General features: G+C 38.6%; 1 protein-coding gene across 1 annotated transcript in view; it reads right to left on the bottom strand.

Annotated features, from left to right (window-relative positions):
* EXOG (exo/endonuclease G) overlaps positions 1 to 22,228 on the bottom strand; it is a 28,592-nt gene extending 6,364 nt beyond the window's left edge. Inside the window, exons 1-5 of the mRNA XM_050778343.1 lie at positions 22,002 to 22,228; positions 20,769 to 20,918; positions 17,068 to 17,207; positions 14,854 to 14,930; positions 11,636 to 11,750 (exon numbers count right to left, since the gene is read on the bottom strand). Coding sequence (XP_050634300.1) covers positions 11,636 to 11,750; positions 14,854 to 14,930; positions 17,068 to 17,207; positions 20,769 to 20,918; positions 22,002 to 22,164 — 645 coding nt within the window. The 5' untranslated portion in view covers positions 22,165 to 22,228. The remainder of the gene's footprint in view (positions 1 to 11,635; positions 11,751 to 14,853; positions 14,931 to 17,067; positions 17,208 to 20,768; positions 20,919 to 22,001) is intronic.
* Positions 22,229 to 23,351: the final 1,123 nt, after the last annotated feature.

The following is a 23,351-nucleotide window of genomic DNA, read 5'->3' as shown; positions in this document are numbered from 1 at the left end:
TGAAAAGTGAGGGAGTCACAAAGTGTGGTAAAGTCAACAAGAATGTGGTCACCCCCTGTGTTAACTATAAAGCCTCAGCAGATGCTTGTGGCAGCACAAACCCTGGAAGACAGTACTTCTCACACTGGGGTACCTGTTCCAGGCCAAAGGGTAGGAGCCTACTAAGAGTAAAACAAGCACCCTCTTTCTAGGCTGTCAATGGTACTTGAAGATTTAGGGTGAGGGTAGAGAGACAATCAGTAAAATAATTTAACTTTCATTAAAAGAAATAGATATGGAAATGAACAAAAGCTTTCCCTAAATATAAACCAAGAGACTTAAAAAAATTATTACTCCCATATCACTTCAAGTGATGTCTCAAGACTCCTGAGGGCATTTTCAATTTCCTCCCCTTTAGGGTTAGTATAGTGGAAGTTTGCAAATTGCTGTTATAAAAGAACACAGATTGTTAAATATTTCTAACATTACCACCATCACTGAGTTCTAAAATCTGAAGCTCACTTTCTTGTCAGACCATTTATAATGTCCAAACCAGAATCTTCAGGTATGTTTCACTTGTCTGGAATCAACCTCTTCTTGAAACAGGAACATCAGAGAAAGCAGAGGGATGACCTCAGCTATAATAAAGGGTGTGATTCTGATTAGAACTGTCAGATGACTACTTCTGATAAAATCACTGCTACGAATCTTCCCTTAGGCTCATATTCACTCAAGTTCTATGATGATGTGATCCTTTCCTACATATTCTAACAGACATTTCTGCCTGGCTATAAGGAATCCTCCTCTTGGCCCATTTTCTGTTATTTTTGCATGCTAGCAAGTATCACTTGTAACTCCTCTCTCCATCCACACCATCTTTTATTATCTGCTAACCTTAAGCTTTTGTATATATGAACAGCACAGCAATTCATTTACTATAAACTTGAGTGCTTCAAAGAGTAACACTGTAAATGACTGGCAATTATCAGACAGACTCATGTTTGGATACCCTCTTTGACAACTATAAGCTATATGCCTCAGACTCGATCCTTAAAGTCTTGATTTCCTTGTCTATAAAAGAAAATGGTCACTACTTTTTTTGTAAGGGTGTAGTGAAGATTGAATGAGATGCATGTATAAAGCTATTTACATACTGGCTGGTATACCTAGCTCTCAAGAAATGCCAGTTTATGTGCTTTACTTCCTCCAAAGTAAAAACACATATATGCTTCATTGCCTGGATAGAAAACTAAATAAGCCCTTTTATTGGGTACAACCTCCTAAAATAAGGTTCCAAGTATAGTTGTAAGCAAGCAGTAAATATTAAATGGCTAGATCTGAGAAAACAAAACACTTTCCAAGCATTCTGAATTGCTGTACGTAATTGTAAGACCCTGCCTTGGAAGCGGGAATTCATGATTCAAATTATTCATTGCTTGAGAGAAACAGACCAGTCTCTAGCACTGGGCAATGCTGTGTCCCCTTTCCCAGAAGAATAAAAGGACATCATTTTATCCATATTTGTTTTACAATTAATTGCCTGCTTTTCAAAGGCCCTGCTTGCTAGAAAATTATCTTGAAATTCTTGCCTGAACTTTTTAACTGGTCATTTGAAGTTTCTGCCACCAGGCCCCAAACTTTCCTTTTATTTTTGTCTCCTTCCCTACATGAATGCTCTAACTTAACTGTTTTCTCAGCACATATCCTATCTCTTCTCATCTCTTCACCTTGCCTAGGTAGACCTCACACGTCTGTATTTCTTAACCAAATTCTCCCAAGTTTATAGATACAAGTGTATGCATACATATAAAAATTTTGGCCCCACTAAATTCTTAAATCGGCAAGAATTTCAAGACAATTTTTCCAATTTATTTCACTAACAAACTATATTTTGCTTTCATCTAATAGATACACCAAAGATTTTTAGGTTTAAAATTCTACCTGAAATAAAGTTTGATTTGAAATATAACGCCAAATCTAACAAAAGCAGTATTATTATGGAGATATTTGTTAGTGAAACACAAAAATATATAAAAGTAGACGTCAGTTTGATATGCTTCTGAGAAAACTGAAAAACCATATGCTTCTCCAGAAATATGGATTCCTGGAGTCAATATTCAACTTTACATATACATACACAACACACAAACACAGTGAACTGCTTTCCTAACGAACAGTGTCTGTCAATCCCTGTTTTGAAATACAAGAACACAGAAAGCAGAGGAGAAAGGCCTTCTCAATGGTGAGCCACTAAAGGCAATAGAATTCATGTACTATGAGCTTTGGGGCTCTCTCCATCTACCACAAAAGATTAAAAACAAATGTGGTGAACATACCTGACAAACCAAACAGCAGAGCGAGCACTCAAGAATCAATCTGAATTGCTGTTCAGATCTTGGTTTCTGAACATCAGTCCCCACCAAAAGGATCCAGTGCTCCTTGGAGAAATGGCCGATGGCCAAGATGAACATGGAACATACATAGCCTTATGCCAGAAAGCAGGAAATGCTAAAAAATGATGAGGATGCATCAAAAGGACACAGGAGACACTTGAAGGAGCTCCCACTGGCTAAATCTGGGGCAATTTGAGCATCAAAATGAACAATCACAGTAAACATTAAAACTCTTTGAATAAAAATAAATCTGTGAGTCTACACTGATAATGAGAAGCTCTAACAGTGGAATGTCAACTAATAAATGAAGGAGTAAGAATTAGAAAGTCAACATTTAGCAACTATCATAGTAATAACTAATTCAGGCAAGAAATATCAATGGATACTAAAACTATTGAGTGAAAGTCTGAAGAGGAAAAAGATGCTTACATCACCTCAAAGTATTTCCACAGATTACTTACAAATTCCAAAGGGGGAAATGGTGAAGAAACCTGGTAGACACCACCTTAACCAAGTAAAGTTAAAATCATCAATAACCAGAGAAACTGATATTATGCACCTCCTGATGCGATGCACTGAGGACACAAGATCACTGCTGCTACATTCTGCCAAAAACAAAACGAATCATGAGCAAACAGCAGACAAACCCAAAGGAGGGACACACTGTAAAACAACTGGCCCATACTCTTCAAAAATATCAAAGTCATTCAAGACAAAAGGCTGAGTCAGAAGCTAGTTCAGATTAAAGGAGACTACAGACATGATAATTAAATGCAACGCTCAATCCTGCTTGGATACCAAATCAGAAAAAGAAAAAAAAAAAGTATAAAGGATATTATTGGGTAATTTGTAAAATTTGAATATGGACTAAATGTTAGATAATATTTCCATATGTTCTTTCATGAATTTGATAATTATTCTGTGGTTACATGACAGAATGCTTAGGAGGAAAGGAACAAGATATTTGCAACTAACTCAAATGGTTCAGAAAATAAAAACAGGTGTATGCCTATCTATATAGGGGAGCACAAATGTGGCAAAATGTTAACAACTAGTAAATCTAGGTGAAAGATACAGGGGAGTTCTTTTTATTGTTCTTACAATCTTTCTATAAATTTGAAATTATTTCCAAATAAAACATTAAGAAATATTAACCTGCTAAAAGCAAAGACAAAAAAAAAATCAACCTGCTTTGCAAAAAACTAATAAATAGAGATTAAAGTAGCGTTTCCAGTTAAAAAAGGCAATCTGAACATGGGTTTTTGGTCCTCTCCTCTGCAAATTAAAAGGAAAATACTTATACACACACACACACACACATATGGATATCCGTATACACATTCCATATAAATATATGAAATGGCAGTAAAAAGGTATAAAAGTTCTGACAAATGACAGAGTAGTGCATTAGTAGACTAAGAACTACCGTGAACTTATGGAAGATGAAAGATGGATGTGATAACATTGCTAAGATAAAACAAACTGGAAAAAGCCAAAGCTGACATTAATATTTTTGCCACCCCTTAAGTAGTACTCCAGCAAATAAAGGGTATCAAAATCAAAGTGTGTGACTGAAAAAAATTCATCTGCAGAATTATCGTGCAACTCACAAAAGTAGCAGGCCTTTGTTTTACCTTCACATGAGGATAGAAAAATACTCTCTAAAAGAATGGGTCTCTCTCTCTGCGGCTCATGCCCTTCCTAGAGCTAGACACGAACTTGCCTGCCAACCAAGTGCCTGCAGGGCTGGAGAAATGGCTCTGTGCCACGGCCTCCATCCTGGGCAAACCCAAGGATGGGAGCACGGGCCAGGGAGCACAGGACGAGGGCAGCATGTGAACATGATGGGTGTGGCGGGCCTGACCATGGTGCTGAGTAGGTCCACTGAGCCCTGGGCGCAGCTGTTCATCTCCTCCACCAGCGTGATGGACACCACTAAGGAGAACCGCAGCCACAGCACCCACTTCTTCGAGTTTCTCACTGAGGAGCTGGCCCTGGGCCAGGACCAGATAATTTTCCACTTTCCCCCGCTTAGAGCCCTGGCAGACTGGCAAGAAAGGGATGGTCATAACTTTTTAATGACTGGCCTCCAGGGATCCAGGGCATCTGTAAGCTGGCTGCCCCTTCCAGAGAGTCCTCCTGGCAGAGTGCCTGGTGTTACCAGCTTTGGGTAATTCCCCATGAGACATTCCTGTGACCTCATAATCCTCTTCTTCTCCATCCTCAAGTCAAATAAAGGGATCATCCTCATTAAAATAAAATAAAAATAAAAGAATGGTGCTATACATAAAACTATCCTAGAGAACTTGTCATACATAAAGATTCCTGAACCCATCTTCAGAGTTTTAGGACATTTTCAGACAAGCAAGGACTCAGAAAGGTTATCATCCATTGACTCTTCCAGAAAAAATTTGAGGATATACTCCACCAAAGCCAAAAAAGTTATCTATAAAAAAGGGTAGCCAGGTGCAGTGACTCATGCCTGTAATCCCAGCACTTTGGGAGGCTAAGGTGGGCAGATCACTTGCAGTCAGGAGTTCAAGACGAGCCTGGTCAACATGGTGAAACCCCGTCTCTACTAAAAATACAAAACATTAGCCAAACATGGTGGCAGGTGCCTGTAATCCCAGTTATTCAGGAGGCTGAGGCAGGAGAATTGCTTAAACCTGGGAGCTGGAGGCTGCAGTGAGCCAAGATCGCACCACTGCACTCCAGCCTGGGTGACAGAGTAAAACTCTATCTTAAAAAAAAAAAAAAGTGGGGGGTTAGGGGGAGGGTGGAAAAGAGGGATTTAAGATAATATTTAAGAGGAAAAAGGAATTTAAGGACCCACGCTAGGAGTATAATAAGAAACAGAAGGACAGATACATAGATAACTTAAAACTAAAAAAGCTTACTGGGATTGCAGTTGAGAACTGATCATTGCCTCCTTGAAATGCTTTCTTCACTTGGCTTCTGGAACATCACTCTCCCCTAGTTTTTCTCCTACCTTAAAGGCTGCTGCTCTGACTCTTTTGCTGGATCTTCCTCTTCTTGACCTCTAAATGTCCAAGTGCTCCAGGGTTCAGAATTCAATCGATTGTTCTCTCCTGTCTATACTCACTTATATAATCTCATCATAGCTTTCAACATCATTGGTGTGCTGATCACTTCCAAGCACATCCTAAATCAGACCACTTCTCACCATTTCTAACATCACCATCCTACTCAAGTTATTATTTCTCATGTAGACAATTTCATTAGTCTCTTAACTGGCCTTCCAGTTTCCACACTTTCTTCTGTTCTTCACAAGAAGCCAGTGTGTGCTTTAAAAATGTAAACCAGATTATGCTACTAACCTGATCAAAACACTGTAAATGTCCCATCTCACTTAATACAATCCACATTTCTTGCCATCGCCCCCCTCTATAATTTACTTTCTTCTCCTCCTCGTGCTTACGCTGCTCTAGTCACACTGAGCAGAGCACTTGAATGTGCCAACCCCAGTTTCATCCGTGTATCTGCACCTTCTCTAGCTGAAAAACTTCATATGGCTTGCTCCCTCACTTCACTTAGGCTTCTGTCCTATCTCACTTCCCCTTGTCTTTCTTTCCCACCCTAATACAATCCTTTACCTTGCTTTATTTTTCTACGTGGCATTTTACTTACTATATATCTCCTCCACTATAATGCATGCTCCATGAGGGTACTCCTTTCTGCCTTGTTTACTGCTGTATCAGAAGCACTCAGAACAGCACCAGGTACCTAGTAAAAGCTTAGTTAAGTCTCTGTTGAATAAAAGGAAGGAAAGAAGGGAATGAAGGAGAAAGGGATGGAGGGAGGAAACAAGTAATTCAAATTAAAACAGAAAGTCAGAGGGCTCCAAAAATATATCTTCAAGAAAAAACTAACTTACCTTTTTAAAAAATCATATGATGATATGCTTAAATGACCTAAATTATCTGAATTAGAAAGTAAAAACATATTCCATTTTTAAAAAGAGCAATTATAATACACTGCCACCCTTACCTTCCACTTCTCAGTTTTTCCGTTGTTTGTGGTAATACTTCTCCTCTCAAGTGGCACAGATTTAATGATGTAGAATTACATCTACTTCCTTATAGGTCCAAACATACTACTTACACACTTGTAATAATATAAATGTTGGTTAAATATTTTCCAATAGATCTTGGATTACAAACTCAAAGACCAACAAGGGCTAGACAGGAAATGTAAATGAGTAAAATGGGGCAGGTAAAGACTACGGTGAATTGAAGATGTGTGTTCAATCTAAGGAAAGGTTGATACTCTTGTCTAGTAAACTGGTTGCCTATGGGAGTATATGCCAATTATTATGGAGTCATCTGATTTAAGAGAGGCTAAAATCTGGATTTATGTGAAATCTCCCAATTATTAAACATTATCAACTAATTAAAAAATAACATATAGTCAGGTTGGTGGCTCACGCCTTTAATTCCAGCCCTTTGAGGGGTGGAGGTGGGAGGATTACTTGAGGCCAGGAGTTTAAGGCCAGCTGGGGCAACACAGTGAGACCCCCATCTCTACAACACAAAAACTTAAAAATTAGCTGGGTGTGGTGGTGCATGCCTGTAGTCGTAGCTACTTGGTAGGCTGAGGTGGGAGGATCTCTTAAGCCCAGAAGATAAAGGTTATAGTGAGCTACAATCGTGTCACTGCACTCCAGCCTAGGACACAGAGGAAGACCCTATCTCTACGACAAACTTAAAAAAATATATATATATATATGTATATATATAACATGAGCCAAATAAAATACCTCTACGGGCTGGACTTGCCATAAGAGGCCTCAGTTTACAAACCCTGCTATAGGCAAAACTCAGACTACATTATCATTAGCAAACATAAATGTAAATGCTACAAACCTTGACCAGTATAAATGATAGATCAAGATTAAAGGTTTAAGTATATTATGTAAAGTATATGATGCAAAGTTTACCAACAGAAGAACTAAGTATATATGACTAGCAGAGTATGGTGCAGTGCAAGAAGTAAACTTAATAAATTTCATAATTTTATGGAGATAAATTAACTATTAATAAGTGACAAGTCACAAGTTAAAAATATATTTTAGTGCTCATTATTCTGAGATATAGAAATAAGCACCAGAACAAATAAAAACTGGACAGTGGGATAAGGAGTATAAGTGAGACTTTACCTTTTCATCCTGCTTTGTACTGTTTAAATTTCATTACAATGTCATATACTTCCACAATCATGTTTTAACATTTAGCACTTTTACCATTATGCACATATAATTGCATAATTTAAAAAATTTTTAAAGTTTAAATTCAAGGAAAGATAGTTTGCCAATCATGACTTTAATGCCATGAGCGAAAAAAAAGCATCAAGACTAAACCATGTTTAATATAAAGTATCTAATTTCACAAGTCCTAACATAACATGAACTCACAAACTCAAAAGCCTTATCTCTACTTAGAAGACTACAAAGATTGTGCTTTAAAATTAATAAAGAGGCACCTGAGCTTTGGGCTTCTGTGGATAAGAAAGGAGAAATAAAAAAGAATCTTAGAAATCATAGGTTTATGAGTACATGCACCAAAGAATACAAAAAACACTGGTCTTCATTCTTACGTTAGCCTCCAAGGGAGTAATAGTAGCTAATATTTACTGAACATTTCCTATGTGCTAACTACCAAGCTAACAATGATACTAGCAACTCAGTGAGGTAAACACTACTACTATCCAAATATCACAGATAAAACTGAACTTTACAGAAGTTAGGTCATTTTCCCAGGACCACATGCAAGCAAGTATCAAAGCAAAGATACAAGGCCAGATCTGACATGAAATATATAACTATAACCACCCTGCCTTTCCTACTATTGCAAGGTAAAGGGATAAACTCCAAGTTAAACACCAGAAATTTCTTCTGTGGTCTGCTACCGGTAGGTCTGAATTTCCTTACCAATTCTAGTACCCTGTCCCATGCTTTGATAAGAGGAGACATGTCAAATTAACATCCTTTATAATTTGGTCCAAATTTCACTTTATCTTGCAGATATTATTTGAAAAATTCCTTGATACCGGACTGTGAACATTCCCCAATTTCAGTATAAATGAAGTTCCCTTTTCTCTTCTTTTAATGTTATTCTTTTCTATGGTTCTGAGGATTAGGAAAGTAACTACGTATACTTTCTCTGTCACGGTTTCTGTACTCCAGATAGACTGGTAGCCAATGCAACTGGAAGCAGAGAAACTCATTAGAGGCCTCTGCAATACTGCAGGTGTTCAGAGCTTCAGTATGTCTAAGTAAAAGTTATTTAAAAAAAAGAGAATTAATAAAAGTTATTGGTTCAAAGTAATTAAGAGTGAGAGATGACTGCCAGGATGTGAAATACAGGAGAGGAAGAAAGTAATCAAGAATATAAGTTTGGGGCATGCCATTTACAGTTCTGTATACCTTCCTCCCACATGACAGGTACTTGAAGATTTGCTGCACTGATGATTTACCGAATTAAAGATTTGCCAGTGTGAGCATGGATAGGTCCTATAAATTAACAGACATATGGAAAACTAACGATATGAGCTAAGAAGCCCAGAATCTGAAAGAGAATACCTAAGACCAGCAAGCCTTTAAAATAAAAACAAGAAACAAGACTATTACTCAAAGTATACTCTTCAGGAAGCTGATCTTCACTGACCTCACACGACTGATCATTATGACACTAAACAGGGTGGGGAGACGTGAGAGGTCTTTTGAAACTCTTCAAGGCTAGCTTGAACATGCTTGAGTATCATTTCACCGATAAACTATTTTAATATATCTTTTAATATTTTAAATATCTATATAATATTTAATATATAATTTTTAAATTCTGAATTAATTCAAAGCTTAGGATTTGTAAGAACAGCACAAAGAACTCCTTCCTTTATATCCTTCGATCAGATTTACCAATTGTTAACCTTTTGTTCTATTTGCTTTATCACTCTATTTTCCCCAAGCTTTTTAAAAGTCACAGACACACCCTTTTACTTCTAAACACTTCAGAATATAACTTCCTAAGAGCAAAGATATTTAGTTAATCACAGAACAATTTTAAAAATCAGGAAATTTAATACTGAAAATACACAATTATCTAATTTACAGACCTTGAATGTTGCCAATTCTCCCAATAACATCCTTTTTAGCAACTTTTTTCTGGTCTAGGATCTAATCTAAGATCATACTCTGTATTTTGTTTGCATGACTCTTTAATCCATTAATCTAGAACAGATAGTTTCTCAGCCTTTGTCTTTTATGACACCAACACTTTTGTAAAGTAGAAGTCAGCTGTTTCACAGAATGTCCCTCAATTGGGGTATGCCTGATATTTTATCCTGCTCAGTGCATCACACTAGGAAGTACAGCGTATCACTAAGTCCCATCACTAGCAATACTAAACTTGATCACTTGGGTATGGGGATGTTTCTTCACTGTAAAGTTACTTTTTACTTTGTGATTAATAAATAATTTATGAGGAGATACTTTCAGACTATGTAAATACTGTATTCCTCACAAAACATTCACTCACTAGTTTTAGCTAGTGATGATTCTTGCCTGAATCAATTATGGTGATGTGTGCAAAATGATTTGTATAACTCTTTCATTCTTGCAAATTTATTAATTGACATTCTATGGTAAGCCGAAGCTTTTCTTTACACCCTATATATTTACATATTTATTATGGATTCTTATTTAATTCAATAGGTTTATAATCCATTTTATTTTGATATTCAATAGCACCAGATACGGTAAATGGGAGCTCCTTCAAGCTGATTCACATGTCCTTCTGACATATTCCCACCCACCATTTGTCTGAGCACTTCCTTGGCTTACTCCTCTTCAGGTATACCACTTTGTAAACTACCAATATGGAAGGCTAGCTAAGAATTTCCCAGCAACATTAGATGTCTGAAGTTCTCACACCACTAATTACACTCTCCTATCTTTAATCTCTCTTTCAGTCTTAAAAGTGCTCACGTATTTTGCATATTTAAAAAAAGAAGCTTCTAGAAGAAAAGCTTTTCTTCCCATTTATTCAACTCACTGTAACACTGTAATCTGGTTGTTTTTATTTTATTTTTATTTTTATTTTTTTTGAGACAGTCTTGCTCTGTCGCCCAGGCTGGAGTGCAGCGGCGCGATCTCGGCTCACTGCAACCTCCGCCTCCTGGGTTCAAGCGATTCTTCTGCCTCAGACTCCCAAGTAGCTGGGACTACAGGCACATGCCACCACACCCAGCTAATTTTTGTAGTTTTCGTGGAGATAGGGTTTCACCATATTGGCAAGGCTGGTCTCGAACTCCTGACCTCGTGATCTGCCCGCCTCAGCCTCCCAAAGTGCTGGGATTACAGGTGAGCCACTGCACCTGGCCTGCAATCTGGTTGTTATCTGGAACTTCTCCCTCTTCCTTACTCAAACAAGTTATTTACTCATGGTTACTCCTTCCTGTGTTCCTCTATTATTCCTCACTCCAACAGCTTGTATGTCTTAACTCATCTCCTTGCCTCCAATCTCTCCTTTAAATGCTCCCTTTTCCCACCTATCTCTTTACATGCTGCTGCCAGAATATTTTTTATAAAACCCAAATATCACATTTATCCCAGGCTTAAAACAAATCTATGACTTCTTAGTGCCTAAAAATTAAAAACCAAGTCTTCATCATAGAATAGAAAGTCGTGTATTATCTCACCCATCCACCAGTTGTTACAGAACTCTTCATCCCCCTTGAGCCACCCACACTGTTTTGCACCATAAGCTCCAAACTTTATGAATGATATATAAATCCCAAAACCCTGATGTTGACCACAAATGTCCTGTGCTCATCCTGCTCCATCCTCTGGAATCCTCAGGGTCCACTCCTGACTCTTAACTGTCAAGGTATAGCTCAATATCACTTCCTCTTTTAAGCATTCCGGACCCATATGAGTAGAGCCCATCAGTCCTTTCACAAGACCACACCGTGTTTATCTCTATTACAGCATGTCACACTTTAATGTAATTGTTAACATCTGTCTTCCACTCTAAACTGTGAGTTCCTTGAAGTCAATAGTTGCTTTTATTCATCACTATATGCTCTATGCCTATCACTCCTAATAGGTGTTCAATAAATATTGTTGAATAAGTGAAATTAAAAAGTAGAATGCAAAATTTTTTAAATGATAAAAATAAAAAGCAGAATGCAAAGTGAGATTATAATATCATACAGATAACATAAACCTGACTGTTAAACATCCTTACCTGGTAACTAACTACTTTTTTTCCATCGCTTCTAGTCTGAGGTAACGTCAAAGGCCCAGATACCACCCAAACATCTTCAAACCTTTCTGTCAGTTCTCGACAGTACATTTCTATTCTGAAAAACAAATCAAAGAAAGTATGATATTCTCACATATATACGTGTAAGACAGCAGCAAATCATATCAATCCCTACGAAAGATACCAAGAAAAACTGCATTTGAGAAATTAACAAGAACATAGCACAAAACATTATAAGCATACAAACAATTATTTTCCCAGTTTGCTTACTGCACAGAAAAACCTTAAAAATCAGATATACTAACAAAACTGTCTACATTTTTCTTCATGTGCACTCAGAGTACATTCTGGAATTCAAATTTCATGAACTTAAAACTTTTTTTAAGCCATAATTCCCAACCAGCTTTCAAGAATTATATATCATTCCAACAAGATGATATACTTTATTTAACCATTCCTCTTGCAGGACGGTTGGGCTTATGTTAACATTTCTTAAATAATGCAACACTGTATCAATTCCTTCAGATAAATTTCAAGGACCAGAATTACTGAATGTATTTATTTTAACTCATCATCATATGTAAAACTAACATTTTTAATAGGGCTATATCAATTTACTCTATAAGCTCCAAAATACAACAGCAGTTTCACAACAATCTTTATAATGCTGGGATTTATCATTTAAAAACTGTTTTTGTCAATTTACCAGATAAAAATGGCAAGTATTTTTTTTTCTTTTTTCTTTTTTTGAGATGGAGTCTCACTCTGCCGCTCAGGCTGGAGTGCAATGGTCCAATCTCAGCTCACTGCAACCTCAACCTCCCGGGTCCAAGTGATTCTCCTGCCTCAATCTCCCGAGTAGCTGGGATTACAGGCGCCCAAATGGCAAGTAGTTTTAATATGTACTTTCTTACACTGCAGTTGGAAGATTTTTTTTTTTTTTTTTTTTTTTTGAGACGGAGTCTCACTCACTCTGTCACTAAGGCTCAGCTCACTGCAACCTCCGTCTCCTGGGTTTAAGCGATTCTCCTGCCTCAGCCTCCTGAGTAGCCGGGATTTTAAGTGTGTGCCATCACACCTGGCTAATTTTTTTTTATTTTTAGTAGACACATGGTTTCGCCACGTTGCCTAAACTGGTCTCTAACTCCTGACCTCAGGCGATCTGCCCACCTCGGCTTCCCAAAGTGCTGGCATTACAGGCATGAGCCACTGCGCCCGGCCCAGTTGGAAGAGATTTCTAAATGAGAGATAACAATGCATTTCCTCATTCCTCAGTTTCTTATCCAAAAAGTAAAATCCAATTATTTTTATAGGCTGGTATAAGTGCAGTGGTTTACAACTAATTGTTCACAACCGGTTATATACTTCCTTGTTCCTTCTCTACTCCCACTGCTTCACTTGACTGGCCTTAAAAAATTTTTTTTAAATTATTTTTAATAGAATATATATATGCCCAATTACAAGGTAAAGTTTTCCTCCCAGAAATTTATCTCTTGGGAAAAGAAAATGTTAAATGCTTCCACAGGTATGCAATCAGCAAATCCAGAATATGGAAAGGAAATGCTAGGACAAACATCCTAGATCTTCAACAGATAATTTGAATGAGGGGGGAGGAAAGAAAGGGAAACTTACAGATTAATAGGAACTAAAGAGATATATCAACCAAATTTTTGCGTCTATCTTGTTTGAATCCTGATTCAAACCAACCAACAACAACAAAAAATCAAAGACAACCAAGAAAATTTGAACTGACTATAAAATTGGTAATAAAGAATTATTGTTAAATTCTTTAAGGGCATTAATAATACTGTGGTTATATTTTAAAAGAATCCTTATATTCTAAATATATATAACAAAACATTTATGGATAAAATATCTGTAATCTGCTAAAAATAATCTGAGTGTGTCAAAGTGATGGTATGTAGATGAAACAAATGTCGCCATGACTGATAACTGCTGAAGTCTCTCGTTGGTGCAGGGTGCTCTCTTCATTATTTTAAACCACAAAGTACTATATGGGGAAAAACACAACAGCCTGAAAGAACCTCAAACTGTTAGTTTTAGATACATAAAGAAACCACCTGACAGTGTCAGAAAAATGTAGAAGGCCCAGATTATTTTATAGTTAGGTTCTATCAAAAACTGGTTAATAGTGGTCAGGCATGGTGGCTCATGCCTGTAATCGCAGCACTTTGGAAGGCCAAGGTGGGCAAATCACGAGGTCAGCAGTTCGAGACTAGCCTGGCCAACATAGTGAAACCCCATGTCTGCTAAAAATACAAAAATTAGCCGGGTGTGGTGGTGTGTGCCTGTAATCCCAGCTACTCGGCAGGCTGAGGCAGGAGAATCGCTTGAACCCGGGAAGCGGAGGTTATAGCGAACTGAGATCGTGCCATTGCACACCAGCCCGGGCTACAATGTGAGACTTTGCCTCGGGGGAAAAAAAAAACAACAAAAAAAAACTGGTTAATAGTTATATTAAACTATGCCCCAATTTTTTTTCAAGTTCAGGAACTTTTTTTTTTTTTTGAGATAGGGTCTTGCTCTGTTGTCTAGGCTGGAGTGCAGAGGCACAATTACCACTCACTATAGCCTCAACCTCCTGGGCTCAAGTGATTGTTCCACCTCAGCCTCCTGAGTAGCTGGGATTACAGGCATGGACCAACACACTTGGTTCATTTTTTAAATTTTTAGTAGAGACAAGGCTTCAGTACGTTCCAGGTCAGTCTCAACTCCTGCTCAAGCAATCCTCCTGCCTCGGCCTCTCAAAATGCTGAGACTATAAACATGAACCACAGACCCTGGCCTAAAGCTCAGGAGCTCTTGAAATACAAAACTGTTTTTTTAAAAAAGCTAAGAAATATTGGAATACAAGAGAAAATAATAGTGTTCACTGAACATACTCAAAAAAGATGCTGCCTCAATTACTAAGATTATTATTTTGAGTCATTTCTTTTGGAAGTTGACTTTTGAATAGTGGCAAACATGATCAAAAAAGCAGGCTATGTTTTGAAGTCTGATCTTCTGTAGAAGATTGTACTCCCAAAATACAGCAGAGAAAACTGGCCCAAAGTACTTACCTTCAGAGGCTTAGCTTTTGAAAAATAAAGACAGAAACAGCTAATAGGCACATTAGTACATTGTCCTGTCACTTCATTTATCTTCCACAGAATCATGTTTTTAAAACTCTCATCCCTCACCTGTTCCAATATCCAGAATTATTATCAAAATCCTGAGGCACAATGTTAGAAAGGTAAAAGGTTTCAGCCATGGCTTTCTGTAAAGAAAGAAACATAGTAACTTGCACTGAAATGTTTCCTCTTTAAAATACATTTTATTAAAAAGACACACAAAAAGTTTCCTATTTATACATTAGTGCTAGGCAATTATTGACTACTTGTTTCAATAAATGAAAGCCATAATTATTCCAGGACAGAAAGCTCTTATAATAATTATTCAAAATGAGGACTACAAAGTAAGTAGTTAGCTATGCTTATCGATGATAAAATCCAAACCTATAACGTGAATTCTAAGAACTAAATATTTCCAACACAAAGCTTAAGGGCAAATTCTGGTTTTAAGCCTCTGGCAGAGTTTCTCAACAGAGATCAATTTTCACAAAAGTTATTTTAGTACAGTACAAACACACTAGTTCAAAAGTGGCAGAGAAAACGTCCTTGTTCTTCTGAATATCTGGCCACTATGTGTTCATTCACTTCACATTTCTGACCCAAATACCCAAGGCTCTACCTCACTGTAATTTCTTCACTGATCTATACTAACTGCCAATGCTACAAGTACCTTCTCTTCAAGCAGTCACTCTCAATCTTGGGTGCACACTGGAAAAATCTTGGAAGCTTTAAAAATATTGACATTGATGCCTGGGTCTCATCCCTGAGATATTCCAATTTTATAAGTATGAGGTTCAGATCTGGGCATCAGGATTGTGAAAACTTCTCCAGGTGATTATAATGAGTGTCCAAGGTAAAGAATTACTATCTTAATGACATAATCACCAATAGTTCACATAACAAATGTCAATATCATGAAAGACACTCCTCCACTTTTTGGCAGGAAAAGCATTCTAGATTAAAGAAGACTAAAGAAATATGATAACTAAATATAATGCATGATTCATGATTGAATACTGAATCAAAAAAGCTATAAAGGACATAATTAGGACCATGTGGGAAAGCTGACTATACATTGTATTTTAGATAATATTACTGCACAAATATATAAAAATGTATTAATATACACTTCTTGATATACTTGTATTTATATATATTATATTCATATATACAAACATCCTTATTCTTAGATGATGCATACTCCTGAGCAATCTATTTAGAAATAAAACATTATGTCTGCAACTTTGTCAATGGTTGCAGAATTTACATATGTATACGTAAATGTATCAATATGTTTGTTGTATTATTTTTTCACCTTTTCTATGAATTTCTACAAATTTTCTGCAAATTAAAAGCATTTTTCAAAATAAATTAGCCATGCATGGTGGCACATGACTGTAGTCCTAGTTACTCGAGAAGCTGAGGAAAGAGAACCATATAAGCCTAGGAGTTCAAGACTACATTGAGCTATGATTCCACCACTGTACTTCAGCCTGGGCATCAAAGCGAGACTCTGTCTCTAATTAACTAATTAAAAATAAGTGAGTAGCCGAGCACAGTGGCTCACGCCTGTAATCCCAGCACTTTGGGAGGCCGAGGTGGGTGGATCACCTGAGGTCAGGAGTTTGAGACCAGCCTGGCCAACGTGGCGAAACCCCCCGTCTCTACTAAAAATACAAAAATTAGCTGGGTGTGGTGGCAGGCACCTGTAATCCCAGCTACTTGGGAGGCTGAGGCAGAAGAATCACTTGAACCCGGGAGGCAGAGTTTGCAGTGAGCTGAGATCGTGCCATTGCACTCCAGCCTGGGCAAGAGAGAGAAAGACTCCATCTCAAAAAATAAACAAACAAACAAACAAAAATTAGCTGAGCATAGTGATGCACACCTGTAATCCCAGCTACTCAGGAGGCTGAGGCACAAAAATTGCTTGAACCTGGGAGGCAAAGGTTGCAGTGCACCGAGATCAAGCCACTGTGTTCTGACCTGGGCAACCGAGTGAGTGAGACTCCGTCTCAAAAAAAAAAAAAAAAAAAAAAAAAGTGAGTAGCTTCAGCTCCCAGTGGCTTTCCAGTTCCCTTCATATACCACTTAGTTTTCCTCATTCAACCTGTTTAAAAATGTCTCAGCATGTGATTGAAAGAAGAGAAATAAAGTCAGGAAGAAAAATAAGAGTATGGAAATTCTCAAGTTTTAAGGTTTAGCTCCTAGGTTTTTAATCTCTAATTCCTGTTGTATGTATAACATCAGCCCCATATTTCCATCCCTCCCCCAAAGCATGCCTACACTTGAAAATTTGTTATTTCCTGCTGGAGCCATGTGTCCTCGTGACCACCCACTTCCAACATAATCTTCATTGAAGGCACTGAAGGTTGGAGGGATATTGGGATCAGGCTTAAATTTACAATGCTTTCTGTCTGCATCACCTGAAGAAAAACACACAAAATGGGTATGTTATCAGTAGACAAATGTCCCTCAAGATTCTCTAAGCAAGGCAAGCTGGCTGCTACTGGCTGGTATCTCTTCAAGCAATTAATATTAGGGACTGCATGCATGTCTCAAGTTCCTGGGATAGTTCAGATACTTCATCTGAATTTAGAAAGTACTAGTCTAGGAAAGAATGCTTTTCATACAGTGTAGCTATCTCCTACAATTTTGACTCTGGCCTTTCCAGTTAAAGAAAAACTCCTCTGAATAGTATTTAAGTAAAAACAATCAACAATCAAAACGCTAAACTATATAAAAAGCTTGGCTACTAAACAAATGCTTGTTTTTTAAAAAAGACACCCATGTATTGTATTTTGTATGATTGTATTTGACCAGTTTATGTGTACTAAAATAATGGATATATATAGACACGAAACAATTTGTTCTAGGCAGGCACAGCCTTGGGGAGAGGAGTGTCTCTGATATCTTGCTTACTGCCTCTTGAACCATGACAAAATAAACATTTAAGTTATGAGCTCCACCCAGAAGTTTCTAAAACAGAGTATCTTAGTACCACATAGGAAAGAAGAAATCTCAGATTTTATTTATTTTCTGACACCTCCAGAATGGTTTGTCACAGAGAACATTAGCAAATCCTAACACTACCTACTGCACTATCGTGAGGTGAGACCTTCTTAAACTACAAAAGTTATGACAACAAATGAAACATACTCAAGACTGTTATTCAAAGAAGTGTAAAATGGAGAACAGTGAAGTCACTGATTCCAAGGTGATTTCATCCAGCCAAGAAAAACTTAGTATCAGATCCCAAAGTTCACAGTAAAGTGTCATATATGTAAACTTTTTAGAATCACTTTATAAAGAATACAGGAAAATTATCATTAGTAAATTTCTAAGTGTCATTACCATTGGAATCACTTCCTTCTACAGCTAGTTATTTTTGGCTGGTGCTCACTGTCACATAGAAGCAACTTGTAGGAATTTCCAAAGGCCTAAAAAGATATCTTCCTTGAGAAAAGATGTAAATTTACTGCTGTAAGGTGTCTAGCAACATTACCAGTGGAGAACCATATTAAACCATGCTCAGGGATTAAGGTTCCCTGATCTCCTCTCGATGCACAAATTTGGGCTATAAGTCTGCATGATAGCCAGTTTTTGACCTTACCTTCTCTGGAACAAAGCTTTTATCTTTCTTTTGACCTTTCTCTGTTCAATGCCAAGACAACCTTCCATGTAGTCCCCAAGAGTGGGCAGGGAAGTTAGTTCTAGTTCACTCTTGCCTGAGGATGTAGCCCTTTGGAGTTCCAAGGTAACACAGGAAGGGTCTCCTACACTGCAGGACCTACAGGACAACCTACCTTGGGTGAGCCTTAGGTCTTTCCTTCAATCCTCCTCACCCCATAATGCTGTGAATTCAAAGGCAAATGTGGTTTCGGATTGCCAAGACTGCGCTTACCTCTTTGGATTCTGGCTTTCTCCCATAAACACTAGCCTGGCAATTCTCCACTATGCTGCTGGCTCTTCATTTTTCGTAAGTGATTTTTTAAAAGATACGCTTTTAGTTGGGCATAGTGGCACATACCTGTAATCCCAGCTACTCAGGAGGCTGAGACAGGAGGGTCACTTGAACCCAATTGAAGACTAGCCTAGGCAACATAGCAAAACCCCATCTCAAAAAAAAAGTAAAAAAATATAAATATGTATATACACTTTTTATATACTAACATTTTTGGTTTTCAGCAGGAAGATTCCATCTGAATAATTCAGTCCATCATTACTGAAAATAGAAGTCCTTTTACATTAAAATCAAGTAAAACACAGGTACATTGCTCCCTATTTTCAAACATTAATTGGCTCTATTTTATTGCCTCAAAAGTACACAGCTCACAAGATTTATTATACAATATAAAATGCCCAGGTTTTCTTATATGCTGGATAAAGTTTTCACTTACATCAGTTTCTCTCTAACAGCAAGTACATTCCAAGCCTCCTGTTATTCTGCTGGTTGCTATGCACTCTAGAATGGCACACACTTACTTTAATATCACCATTTTAATATGCACAGCCATAGCACACATTTTAAAGCAAAGGACAATATGTGGAACACACAGCAAATTAAAAAGCAAATAACAAAAGGGAACAAAACAACTGTGACAAAAGGTAATCTCCTTAATAAATAAAAGAACTTCTAAAAATAAATTCAAAAGAGAATGCCCCAACTGAAATGGGTAAAGAATAACTTACCAAAAAAGACTAATTCACAACATGTTAACTCTCACTAATAATCAATAAACACGAGTAAAATCAGCATTAAATTGGTAAAGCTGAGTAATGCTCACCATGGGTGAGGGTTGAGAGAGAGAACAAACAATGATGGTAGGAGTGTAAACTTGAAGAATCTACCTAGAAGCCAATTTGACATTAATTATCAAGATCTGGTAATTCTACAGGACCCTATCAAGACATAAGGACACGTGAATAAAGTGACACACCTGCCTATTTCTCCATCCTCATTTCACATCACCTTCTCCTTCATTCACCTACTGGCACTCTTTTAGTTCCCTAAAAGAACAAAACCCCTCTCCATATTAGGGGCCTCCAAAGATGCAAGTGTTCCTTTCTTTCTAGAATGCTCTTCTCCACATCCCATGGCACATTCAACCCCCTGCCTACGTAATTTCCATTCACTCTTCAGTCCACTTTTTCAGAGAAGCCTTACTAATCAAAATCAGGTTCTCCTGTTATAATCTCTCATCACACTTTTTTTTTTTTCGGAGACACGGTCTCCCTCTGTTGCCTAGGCTGGAGTGTGGTGCTGCACTCTTGGCTCACTGCAATCCCCACCTCCTGGGCTCAAGAGATCCTCCCATCTCAGTCCCCCAAGTAGCTGGGACCACAGAGGTGCACCACCACGCCCAGCTAATTTTTGTATTTTTTGTACAAACGGGGTTTTGCCATGTTAGCCAGGCTCATCTCAAACTCCTGAGCTCAAACGCCTCAGCCTCCCAAAGTACTGGGATTACAGGTGTGAGCCACCATGCCCAGCCTCTCATCAAACTTTTTACTGTTCCTTAATTATACTACACTAACTTGCAATCACTTCCTTTGGAAAAATTATTATAATTATACATTCATAATTATTTGTTTGATAGGTCAACCTACTCTCCCAACTCAAAGTGTCATGGGGGTAGAGATCCTCTACTCAGGTCACACATAGGTCCCCAAGTGTTATCACAGTGCCAGACACATAAATATTTGTTAAGGTAAAACTGAATGGTGCTCATTGCTGTAATATTTATGACAGAGCCTCCCAACTAGTGTGTCAAGATATGGATATTTTCCGCCCTGAAACAGCTGGAAAGGGTCTGGCTTACTGGCTGCCAGGCAGGGTTGATTTAACCAGTAAGCTATATAAATATAATTTTCTACATGTGCTATGATATGAAAAAGGTTGAGAATATTAATAATCATCTCTGTTTTACATTTGGAGACATCTTTCATAAATACTGTCACTTCAATTTTTTTGTCCAACCACCTACCCATTATCTTGCTTTTGGAAATATGTTCAAGAACCCATCTAGGCACCCGCTTTGCCTGATCATAAGACAAAGCGTGATTAGTGTAACACCTTGTCTCTGTTCCAGTTAAAGGGAATCCAAATTGTTCCAAGACAGCCTTTTCCGCAGATCCTAAAAATGAAAACAAAACAAAACAAAACAAAACAAAAACACAAACACACAATTAGTGGCTCTTAAGAATGAAAGATTATAAGGAAAAGGAGAGCGGTGTGATTTACAAAGGACTGGCTCAAAAGTCTAATCAACGAGAAAATCTCATTTTTGCAATTATGAGATGAAGAAAATAGTAGACAAAGTACGGATTTGCCTATAATCAATGAATAAACTGCAGCTACAGCGTTAACTTTTGAATAAAGACTTGATCTTATTAGTCTTTCACATCAAATTTCCAAATCATCTCTGAAGCACTGATATGTGTGCTGTTGCAAGATGACAGTAAAACTGGTACTGTTTTTCCGAGTGGGAGAAACCAAGCACACAATCAATAGTGAGTCGGTTTCGAGATAATCCTCCCCTGATGCCTTCTCAAATCCTCAATCCACCAAGGGGGTAGTTCTCTTGCTAGATGCCAAGTATCCAAAGGAGCAAGTTAAATTGGCACATCCACAAAGTGTAAGAAATGAGCACGTCTTAATTTTTTTTTTTTTGGTCAAATGTAAGGTACTCATTGCAACATGAGTTTTTATACACTTTGAAGAGATAGCAGGTATTCTTCAACTGAACAATGACGAAAGAAGGGCAGTTAACTAATCTACTAAAACTATGTATTAATTTATTCCTTCATTCATACTTACTGAATGCCAATTATGTACCAGGTACTGTGCTGGTTAGATGATGGAGACCAAAACAGACATAGTCTCAAGTCTTACGGAGCTAACAATCTTAGTGGAGGACACAGACTTTTATTAAAACATAGATATCGCGATGAGTAATTTGGGGGAAGAAAGTCTGGCGGGGGTGGCTCTGTGAAGAAAACTAAGATGCCCGGGGTAAGGAAGGACATGAGGGAAGCCGGCCAGACGCGAGGTGGGGAAAGGAGGCCGAGCCGGGAGAAAAAAGGTCAGAAACCAAGGGCCGGGTTCGGGGCCCAGCAAACGGTGAAGGCTGTCCGTCAAGCACTGCCATTCACATTCCAGGTAGGAGTCGGAGCCTGAAACCTGGGCCAGGGAAGGGAGGACGGGCCCACATACTTACCATCCGGCTGCTTCCCTGTCAACGCTCCCTCAGCGCCCTGACTCCGGAAGAACTGCAGGGCCGTGAGCCCAGCTCCCGCAGCGCCCACTACAGCCCCGGCCACGAAGCCACTCAGAAAACGCCGGGAGCCCCGGAGGCGGGAAGCGATACTCTTGGTAGCCATCTTGCCCGAGGTACCGGCCTTTTATCACGGCGCATGCGCGCGCAGGCCGGCCCCGGTCCCGCCGCCGGCCAAACTGAGGGCCTCGTACGCCCCCTGGTGACAAACCTGGATGCCCTGGCGCATCCCCGCTTCATCCCTGGTCCACTGGGCGGGGCGATGGATGGGGAATACGATGTCTAGACGGTTTAGTGGTGTGCTATGTATAGTCTTGAGAAGAAAATGCCTTTAGTCCCATTTAACAGCTGAGTAAACACTTGCATATGGTTACACTAAGGTCTCCAGAGCCGATATTCCAACTCAGGTCTATTTATTTATTTTTTTAGCGACAGGGTCTCTGTTACCCAGGCTGCAGTACAGTGGAATGATCATAGCTCATTGCGATCTCGAACTCCTGGGCTCAAGCGATCCTCCTGCCTCAGCCTCCTGAGTAGCTGGGACTACAGGCACGTGCCACACTGCCTGGCTAATTTTTTTTGGCAGGAGTGGGGGAGTAGAGAAGGGGATCTCCTTATGCTGCCCAGGCTGGTATCCAACTTCTGGCCTCAAGCAATCTTCCTGCCTCGGCCTCCCAAAGTGCTGTAAGTCCAGGTGTGAGTCACTGTCCCCAACCTTCTCTTTTAAATTGGAATAACAATACTTAGACCATAGCGTTCTTGTGACGATTAAAGGAGATGACACATGTAAAATGTTTAGGGGTACCAGGGGCATGTCGTTAAGTGCTCTGTAAATGTTAGAAATGTTTGAGTCATCTCTACTCTTTGTCTTGATAGAATATAAAATCCAGATTGCTGAATGCCTGCTGGCAAAGAAAGGATAGATAGATTTCATGGACTACCACTCACAAATAAATGAGTTCATTTTGCAGCACAATCTCCAGCATTCCGTGTGGACTTAGTTCTTAGTAGAACTTTCAAGTTTCCTATTTCTTAGAAAACTGGTAGGAATAACTTTCATCTGATCCCACTGATGATTCACTGACCAGGAGGCCACTTCTAACCACCTACTGAAGTATGCACATTATTTTGACAGCCTCAAATGGGAAGTTACCCCCTTGCTAGGAATACCTGTTGTGAAGGACCCTGACTGGTTAAGCTACATCAACCAGAGTCCTTCCTAGGGATTTTGGATCTAGTACTCTCTCTGGGTAGCAAAGCTGTGATGTGAAACTCTGGCACTGGGCCAGGCAC

This window comes from Macaca thibetana, chromosome 2, assembly GCF_024542745.1.
Source record: "Macaca thibetana thibetana isolate TM-01 chromosome 2, ASM2454274v1, whole genome shotgun sequence".
Lineage (NCBI taxonomy): Eukaryota > Metazoa > Chordata > Mammalia > Primates > Cercopithecidae > Macaca > Macaca thibetana.
Note: the sequence above shows the minus strand (reverse complement) of the source record. Positions and strands in the feature narration are given on the sequence as shown.